Raw genomic sequence first — 10,000 nt, forward strand, 5'->3', positions numbered from 1 at the left:
GCACTAACTCCGTATCATCCCCTTTAGGTAGTTCATAAAATAGAAAAATAATTAACATTTTGTCATTTCTGTCATTTTTTCTCATAATATTCAATTTTTTGTTATAAAAACTGTGCCTCCAGTCACAGCAGCCAGGATGCTGAACATGGAAATGGCATCCTCCCTGCAGCTGTCACTCTTCCAGTCGTGGGTCACGGACAATGCATTGCACACTCGTTTGTCAATGAAAATAGTGCAAAAGTCCCTTTCCATACATCAAATGAGTCTAATCACCCTCCAAGAGGTTTGAGCACTTGTGAGTCTTTTCCATCACCCCGACCTTTAGTCTAAATGCTTATAATGGCAAGTTTGCATTACCCGGGACCACAACAAGATTTTCCCATGACATGTTTATGTTACCAGCCCTTCAAGCCAAACTTTTTCATGACGTGACGTGATGGATCAAAGGGCGAGTGTGAATGTGCATGTGTATCCTTTATGAATTGTCAAATATCAACATATCCATTATATCACAAATTAAATGCCATCTCCTAACTGATGACGTGAAACTACACCTTCCTATCAAATGATGAAATAATAATTTTAAAATTCTCACTTTGCTATGTCTGTGTAACCTTTGGAGGCGGCAATGTGCAAGGCTGATCTCTCCTTGTCATCTGTAACTTTTGGGTTGACGCCTTCCCTTAAAAGCTGCTCTACTGTTTCAACATTATTCAAGCTAGCAGCAATCCGAAGTTTTCTCTCTTCTGGAAATGAAACAAAACATATAAATAATCTATCTATCTATATCTTTAAAGCTCTTCTAGATAAGTATATATGCCTATTAATCAGTATATCTATTCTTCTATCTGGACACTACATATATATGTCTATGAAACCAATGTTCAACTGTATTTTAGTCTCTTAATTGCATTCACAATTACTTAGTCACTATGGAGTCAATTACTATTCTTACCAGCCTCTCCTACTTATCCTTTTCCTTGAATTTTGGAAAGATTCTTTTATCTTTCTTTATATAACTATTTCAATTACATTATAAAAATAATGTCAATAATAATAGTAACAGTATCCAGAATAAGAGCTTTAGAAAATGAAAACATTTTTCCTGCAAATTTGAGAAATGGAGAAACAAGGTGAAGTCCCATTGGCCTAATAATAGACTCTTGGTGGCTGATATGGGTTGACATGTCTATATATTTGTCTACATGCATCCATATATTGAGGCACAGAAGGCCTGAAGTCATACATGTCATCAAATCATATAATTGTTGCTCTATAAAGTGGAAAGACATCAGGATCCTAGGAAATTACTAAAAATTAAAGAAAACTTACTTGCTTTATTGGACAGTATCTGATAGTGCTGTTGTCTCATTCTCAGCCGAAGGTTTTTTAATTTTTTCTGAAGGGTGTTATTTTCATATGGAAGCACTGCATACCCTTGAGCTAAAAGAGGAAAGAATATTACATCTATATCACTACTCTGACAGAAAGGAACAGCATCAGAAGAAAAATAAGGAGATAAAATCCAATACCTACATGATGCAAAAATAATTATATAGCAAACAAACAAAAATAGAGAAAAGCGAGAAGAGAACGCACCCAAAGCTCCTATCAATTATCCCCCCCCAAATATTCCTGTTCATTACTACAACAAAATTTTTAATGTGCATTCCCTTCTGCTTCCAAATTCTTTTAGTATACAGCAGTTATTGGTGAATTTGGACAGTAAGAGGATTGTACATAAATCTATAAAACTTGTAACAAGAGTAACAAACAAATCCTTTTATATTGGACTTCTATTAACACATAGTGATAACAAGAGAAAAGCCAATAATATGATCATATTTATCTGGCTGAGATAAAATAAAAGGGTCCTCAATAAAAAAAAGTTACATGTGAAAATTACTAAACTTTCGCTTGACACACTGACAACCTTCAACTCTTCAACGTAATTTTGGGAACGAAAACATAAACACAGAAACAAGTAGTCACACACCAACTTAAAAGAAAAATGCATTTAAACTTGTACTAATTTTCAAAACACACATAGGAATCCAATGCATATCATCATCAGGTCCTCATGGGAAATGTTAATTCTTTCATATATAACTGAAGCTAATAGTTTTAACAAAAAAGCATCACTAAACTTACAATAGGCTTCATATCCACGACTCAAGCACATGGAAGGCGAGACATTGGCGAAAGTTAAACCAGACGGAGGCTCCAATTCACAAGATGTTACTTCCCCGTCTTGTACACCATTGCCACTCTCGTAGAGGGGGAAGTGGAGTTTTAGCCGACTCCCTTCAGGAAACTCCGTTTTCGGCTGTTGGATAAGAAAATGCATATACAAACTGCTTATCTGTCTATCTTTCATATACATATATATACATATACATATACATATGCATACACATATACATACACATATATTTATGATATGGACACACTAAGTTAACTGCAAATTGAGTATCCTATTCCTGTAGATGACAAAAAATTGCAGTAGTCAGTACAAGAAATAATCTGCAGACACGAACGGAACTCCCAAACTCCACAAATAAAGGAAAAAAATTGCAGAAAACACCACTCTCGGTACTCCTGAGTTTCATCTCTACCTTGCTGTGCATACCGAGGTGAAGACAATGTTTCCTGGGGAGTGCTGGGGGACAGAGCCCCTCATCAACCCTCGAACATAACAAATTACAGAAACATATTAGCAAATAAATTTTTTGACATGGAGTTGGGGACTTTGGCGAGAGCGTCTATACTATAAAGAATTACCCATTACAATATGTAACAGAAATGTCATAGATGAATCTGACAATCTCATATAGCTGCAGTTTACCTTGTTCACAGTGGTGTGTGCTATTGCAAAGTGACACCTTTTATTTAGTTTGAAGTAAAAAACAAGAAGGGTAGCAGGAAAACTGCAAGGTAAAATATGAAAGAAATGTATATAATAGGTCACTAAATCATCTAATGGATGGCAATGTGGTACCTGTGACACCCCCTGAAGAAAATGCCACCCCCTAACCCTGATTCTGGAATACATCATTACCTCATAAATTTACATCAGGATGTAGCACATAACCAAATTCCCTTAGATTCTCTACAGAAACCACTAAATAAACACTGGCCCTATAAAATTCTATTGTTAACATATTTTCTTTTCCCAAACTTTGATTCATCAACCTCCACATGTAACCCTTCACTACCAATTAACTGTTTGCTATTATTCATTCACCATTTTATCAAAACCTCTCGGGAAAAGCTTGCCCAATCACAAACTGTTTCATCACTAATTTTGCTAGGTCACTGTTAAACTCGGGTTTCAAGGAAAGGTTAATAAAAAGAAAATTTGTTTTAACGTCAAATTTGTCATTACTGAACCATGTGCCTTTAAACATCTTTACTTTAGAATTACATGGTATTTTTTTAAATCTTTGGCCCAGAGGCGTAACTTTTAAATCAAGGTTACAATTATCTTTGCACTTTGGACACTTCATTGTTTTAAGAATCAGATCATGCGGTTGCACCAGTTCTATGAGTTTATCAGGTTGATCCCCATATTTTTCAACAAAATCAGAGTATGAGAAATCACACCAATCACAAATCATCGCCAGTCACTTCCCTCTCTCACTTACACACAGAATTAAGTGGGCACCCACGACGACTGCCCTACTGGTGAAATGTATCAGTGCTCCGTACAGTGAAGTCACAGTAAATTATACCAATAGTAAAATGTGATTAGATAGAAGATAAATTTGTTTAATTAATGAAATATACTAGTACTTTATATTTGGTATGGACAAAGTATGGTAAAAATGCATGAAATCAAACTAAAATGTTTTTCAACCGATAGAGAGTAGCACTCTTACTACTTTCCTGAGCGCCATCTTAGGAGTTGCATCGTTTGTTTACATTGACTTAGCCGATTAGTGAATGGGGAACTTTGTCTCATGCTATAAATTTCTGCACTATTATTATGTTATTGTAGTGTTAATATGTATTTTAAAACTTTAAATTTGGTATGGAGTTTTCCGCAAAATAATCTCTATATATTTGAAAACCTGCATGAGAGGAATCCAACTATACCGAAATTGTTGCTATCCATTAAACAGACGTATTAAAAAACCAATCAGTTCATCAATAGTAATCATATCAATGTTGGCAACACGGTATTTACAGAAAGAATGACCCACAACACAACCTTTCTCTCGCACCTAATCATAATACTGTCAAGTTCTTACAAAATTTTTAATTTTAGCATTATGTGTAAAATATGATCTTCTGTGCCCAAATGAACAGTTATTCTGGCACAAGAAGCGCAATTGAGTCCTCACCACTTTGAACAGGGTGCTGCTGTCCCGAGGGGCCTCCTCGCCAGCGCTGCCGCTGTGGTTCTCCACGGCCTCAGGCGCGGCTGAGCTTACGACGGCTGCGGCCAGAGTCCTTAGGTTGGAGGGCGCGGCGGCCTGCGTCCCGAGGGCGGCGGGCGGGGCCTCCCCCGTCGGCTGCGGCTGCGGGAGGCCAGGCTGGCCGCAGGAGGACGCGGCCTCACCAGCGTTCGCCTCCTCGCTGGGGGCGGCCTCACCCTCCATGGCCACGTCCGGTGCCGCGCCGCCACCCTCCTCCAGGCTGCCGTTGCTGCTCTCCGTCGAGTCAATGCCTGAGTCCATCCTGCGCCGCAGAGTGTGCCTCGAGCTCGGCCTCGGAGCAGCGAAGGGCGGCCACACAAACAAGCCGAGTTCGCACTCGGCCGCGAGCACGAACAATCGCCTTGTTATCTGCGGGTCGCGTAAGCGAGCTTTCGTGCATTTACAGATGTCTTAGTCCATTAACAGGCCGAATTTTAATCTACAACACCTGAAGTTAGAAACAAACTGTTAAATGTCGCAATTTCTGTTAATTTCATATGAAAAACGCGGTATTTCGGTTTTAAATAGTTATTTTGGCGACATATTATAGAATAGGTATTTATTGAACATAACAAGAACGGACTCGCAACTTTTTTGCCGAAACAAGAGAAAATAACAAATGTCTCACACATAAACCATTACGAATATATCAGAAAACAAAATATTAAATCACTCGCAACACAGAATAAAAGACCGTAAAAGTAATCTTCTCAAACACAAATAATCCAGCCATGATATTTCTAGAATGACAGCATCTGCAGTCTTTTTATTTTTAGCATAAGACAGGTCCACAAATTCTCACACCCTCAAGTGACAATAATTACCTGTTTTCTCTTCTTCTTTGTCAAATATTGGAGAAATTGTGACTCAAAGTAAGTGATATTATGTTCAAGTTTATTTACTGCAGCGAGGGTAGAAAGGACAGTACAGTTAATGTCCATAAGTGGTTTTATAGAGTTTATCAATTGTATTTTCTTAGGATTGAATGGAAAACATGAGTTATTGAGATGTGTGTGTGCTTTCAGTGTACATTGTTTATGATGGTAATATTTTCATAATTGCACTATATATATATATATATATATATATATATATATATATATATATATATATATATATATATATATATATATATATATATATCCCATTGAGACCCGAGAGAAAACTGCTGGAGGGAATAACACCAAAACGATATCCTATGACCTTTATCCATCATATAACTCATCCAGATACCCAATAATTCATTTCGTGCCATAGGGTGCCCAGGTGGCACTTGTTGCTGTGATGACACCTGGGATTCCTTGAGTTGAAAATCTTCCATTTATGCTTATTTACACCTTTACTAGTAACATTTTCCTTAAAGGATAAATAAATACATCAATATGAAACAAAACATTTTATTTTCAATGATTGCGTACCTGCAATGTACAATTACAGCAATTAAAGAACAATACTTCTGTAAGATAGCAGAAGAACGCATATATAATTTGTAAAAATAAATACATTTTCTTTCTGTAAAATGTAAAGAAAATATTCTATTTTCAGTTACTGTATACCTGCAATTCTTCATTAAGGCAAACAAGAAATTCTTCCATAAAATAGTAGAAAAATACTTAATTAATTAGAAAAAAATGTATCTTTCCCTGAAAATGTATATAAAATAGAATCATTGAATTATGAGTAAAAATAGTAAGCCTACTCTTTAGTTCAAGACTAGAATAAATTGCAGCACCTCTATAGGAAAATAAATCTTTTATGAGATTATTCTCTGGTTCAAGACTAAAGAAAAATATCACTTCTATAGAATAATCCTATGCAAAATTATTGTTTTGATGAGGAACATATGCACCATACTTAAAAAACAGAAAGCAAATATATCACTTATACATGAAACTCAAGGAAGCAGTTTCTCTTTGCATAGTTGCAGAGAAATACATTACACTGAGAGCACAATGTTCGTGTTCTATTCTTACATCCTTCTCTGCGACATCTGCGGAAAGAGTTCTTACCATCAATGACTATTGGGAGATGAGATGCACCTTTCTTTCTTTCAGCCCTGTTTGGCAGAGGAGTCAAGCCCTGTTTAGCTGCCTTTAGAGGAGGCTCAGTCTCTGAATCAATACAGTCTACTGAAGAGAGACTTGCATCAGAAATACTCTGACTGTCAGTGGCATGGTCAAAGAAATCACCTGACATTAACTGGTCTGCCAAGATTAATTTGAAGTCTAGATATTGTTTGGGTTTTGACTCCATATCCTTTCTGTATTCCAGCCAACAGTTGGCAGTTACAACATCAAGTACATGCAATACCACCCTAACAGTCCACTTCTTAGTGCGATTGGGGCTTCTGTAATAGCTGACTATTTGGTCATGAACATCCACACCCCCCATGGCACTGTTGTACTCCCTTACCACACGGGGCCTCTTTACACCAACATGGGTATTGGTAGCCTTAGACCACCGCTGGCATATATCTTCGTCATCAATAGAGAACTCATTGGAAGCCATTAGTACCAACTTTTTGTCATACCAAGCAGTCACAGCCACCTTGTTATCATTTCGGACTTGGCAATCGGATGCCCCTCTGCCCTCTTTGCGCAAGGTTGCCTCAGTCTTTAATCTTTGCTTAGCCTCTTTAGGTACCATGTTTTTCTTAATTGTGCCTGTTCCTCGAAGGCCTCTGTCATACAGATCACACAATAAGTTTGAGCTTGTAAAAAATCTATCAAAAAAGATACTTGTGCCAGCATCCACACTGCGCACAAACCTTAATACTGCTGCTTCACCAGTTGTGAGGGTTCTGTCAGGTTTAACATTCAGCTTTTCAATAATGGATAGCAATGCTTCTTTAGTTTGAAAAAAATCAAAATCGAGTACCATTCCACTTGGAGAAGCTAGGACAAACATTTTTAACCCGTCTGGGAAAGGTTTGCCAGGGACATGTTGCCTGATACTGATTCTACCTCGAAAAGGAATCATGCTTTCATCAATACTGACCTTCGATAGCCTTGGCAACTCGCTGCAACGAGTTCGTACTGCTTCCAACAAAGGTCTTACTTTCCATAACCTGTCACTTTTTTTGTCGTCTTCCAATACAGTGTTATCATTAATAACCTTTAACGAATGTCTGAGACGGAAAAATCTGTCTCTTGCCATTTTATCAGCTATCCAAGGGATCCTAGTTTTTGACTGCCAATACATTCTAATTCTTGGCATCTTTATGATTGACATAGCAAATGTCATTCCTATGAAAGTGGCAATTTCTTTGCTGTTTGTGTTAATACATGCACCTGTAGTTTCAATTGATTTCATATTTGTATACATTGCAATATCTCCCAAAAAATCCTCACTGACATAAGATAGGAAATACTCAATTGGTTTCAGTAAGTTACAAGCTCCTAAATTTTCTGTTGCATTCTGAGGAGCATGGTCTACGAAAGATTTATTTCGTAGGTAAAACAATCTTCTTGGCTCCCCAGCAGTTGAAGATACAGATATCTGGAGATCCTCTTCAGAATCCGAGTCCGAAGAAGTGACAGCTTCTTCAACTCCAATTAGTCTCCCAGATGACGTCACTGCCTCGGGTAGCCAGTCATCATCACTCTCACTGAAGTCACTTTCATCAAGGAGATCCAGAAAAGACCTAGTCTGTGATTTGCCATCTCCTGTATGGGAGTAGTTGCTCCCTGTAACAATATAATAGTGCAGAGATGCTATGAGACAAACGTGATGGCTCTGTTCTGCCTAAGCTGATTAAGATGAAGTTGTAACATTGCCATGTGTTTTGTCTTGGAAATTATTGGAAAATTCTAGCATTAATCAGAATGGCAGAAATATTATCATACTGATACATTATAAAATGCAATGCCCCACCTCATCTTAAACGTGCAGCATCAGTTTGTTGAGATGTAGATGGGCCTGGTCCACTACTGTAGCTTCTTGATGATGGTGCACCACCTACAAAAGAATTGTATTTAAGATAATTTGCATCACTAGTTAGTTCAAGTTCGTCAAATAAGGTTACCATCACATAAAATTAATAGTATCACAAATTTATTGCAGGTATTTAAAACAATGGAACATGCATGATATCCCACCAGGTGAGGAGGTTGACTCACCAGCCTCTTGAGATGTACTTGTGGGGTCATCATGCTTCCTGACAACTGATGGTTTGTCACCTGCAAAAGTAATAATTTTTTATTAAATGTTATAGTTACCCCTTTCACACATTCCTGTAAGACCCAAGTGTCACAAGGATGATCGGTGTAATCGTAGGTCACATTCAACATCTATTTTTTCCCATTAATAAATAACAAACTTTGACAAAACTATCGGGAAAATGCCCCAAGACTTTCATTATCATATCAGCATTGGAATTTCCGTCAATAACCAACAAATATCAAAGTATTTAACAAAAATCCAAAAAGTAGACGAAATTTCAGTCGGAAAAGTCCCGAGGGCACTTATATGATACACTTTTATTTTGCTTGTTTTTGCTAATTTTACACCATCATTTAAGCACGTCAAGCACTTACAATGATGAACTAAGGTTTAAAGTTCAATAAAATAAGCATGTTAAACTTCTACACAAACTGTACGAAGAAAAAAAGGAATATTTACCAGAGATTGTGGATCTCAGTTTCCGCGGCATATTTGTTGTCCTCTTGCCAGCTGTGTTGGCTTCTGAGAGGTTTCTAAACCAATCAGAAAGCAAGACGCAATCATTGACGTCACTATGACGAGCGGCAAAGTTCTCTTCCTCGCGCGTAAAGTTCAAAAATCGCTTGAGAAGTTGCGTAATCAGGATGGCTACCGGTCTCAATGGGATATATATATATATATATATATATATATATATATATATATATTTATACTTATAGATATACATATATACATATACATACATATATATACATATATGTATCTATATACATATGTATATATATATATATGTATATATATATATGTATATATATGTATATTTATGTATATATATGTATATATATGTATATATATATATATATATATATATATATATATATATATATATATATATATATATATATATATGTATATATATATATGTATATATATATGTATATATTTATATATATATATATACAAACAAACATATTTACATGTATATATATACTTATATATACATATATATATATATATATATATATATAAATATATATATATATATATATATATATATATATATATACATATATATATATATATATATATATATATATATATATATGTATATATATTTATATTTATAAACACACATATATGTATAAGTATTTATTTGTTTATATATATTCATATATTCATATATATATATATATATATATATATATATATATATATATATATATATATATATATATATATATATATAAACACTCATTTATGTATAAGTTTTTATTTGTTTATATATATTCATATATATATATATATATATATATATATATATATATATATATATATATATATATAAACACACATATATGTATATTTATTTATTTACATATATTCATATATATATATATATATATATATATATATATATATAT

At 35.2% G+C, this 10,000-nt stretch overlaps 3 protein-coding genes across 6 annotated transcripts in view; 1 reads left to right on the top strand and 2 right to left on the bottom strand.

Moving 5' to 3' along the window:
* LOC113804853 (ankyrin repeat domain-containing protein 54) overlaps positions 1 to 4,679 on the bottom strand; it is a 9,672-nt gene extending 4,993 nt beyond the window's left edge. The window contains exons 1-4 of the mRNA XM_027355761.2: positions 4,344 to 4,679; positions 2,152 to 2,326; positions 1,333 to 1,443; positions 596 to 746 (exon numbers count right to left, since the gene is read on the bottom strand). Coding sequence (XP_027211562.2) covers positions 596 to 746; positions 1,333 to 1,443; positions 2,152 to 2,326; positions 4,344 to 4,679 — 773 coding nt within the window. The remainder of the gene's footprint in view (positions 1 to 595; positions 747 to 1,332; positions 1,444 to 2,151; positions 2,327 to 4,343) is intronic.
* The window catches only part of LOC113804854 (N-alpha-acetyltransferase 80), a 6,755-nt gene continuing 1,413 nt past the window's right edge, over positions 4,659 to 10,000 (top strand). Inside the window, exon 1 of one of the 3 annotated variants that reach the window (XM_070135765.1) lies at positions 4,659 to 4,798. The gene's annotated coding sequence lies outside the window, so the exon portion shown is untranslated. Of the gene's footprint in view, positions 4,799 to 4,972; positions 5,291 to 10,000 lie in introns of those variants that run through there. The other 2 variants (XM_027355763.2, XM_027355762.2) reach the window with 2 other exon arrangements.
* On the bottom strand, positions 5,800 to 9,170 carry LOC138865429 (piggyBac transposable element-derived protein 3-like). 2 transcript variants are annotated; one of them, XM_070135760.1, is made up of 3 exons: positions 9,039 to 9,170; positions 8,537 to 8,596; positions 5,800 to 8,375 (listed from the first exon to the last, which is right to left on the bottom strand). In XM_070135760.1, exon 3 carries the CDS (start codon positions 7,740 to 7,742, stop codon positions 6,300 to 6,302), a length of 1,443 nt encoding a protein of 480 aa, XP_069991861.1. In that variant the 5' UTR covers positions 7,743 to 8,375; positions 8,537 to 8,596; positions 9,039 to 9,170; the 3' UTR covers positions 5,800 to 6,299. The 2 variants fall into 2 exon arrangements, with proteins under 2 accessions (XP_069991861.1, XP_069991862.1); XM_070135761.1 differs by lacking the exon at positions 9,039 to 9,170 and having other exon boundaries at positions 5,800 to 8,104; positions 8,292 to 8,375; positions 8,537 to 9,012.

This window comes from Penaeus vannamei, chromosome 21, assembly GCF_042767895.1.
Source record: "Penaeus vannamei isolate JL-2024 chromosome 21, ASM4276789v1, whole genome shotgun sequence".
Classification (NCBI taxonomy): Eukaryota; Metazoa; Arthropoda; class Malacostraca; order Decapoda; family Penaeidae; genus Penaeus; species Penaeus vannamei.

Coding starts and splice junctions, on each gene's coding strand:
- LOC138865429 (XM_070135760.1), bottom strand. CDS start 7,742: ATGTATACAAATATGAAATCAATTGAAACTACAGGTGCATGTATTAAC.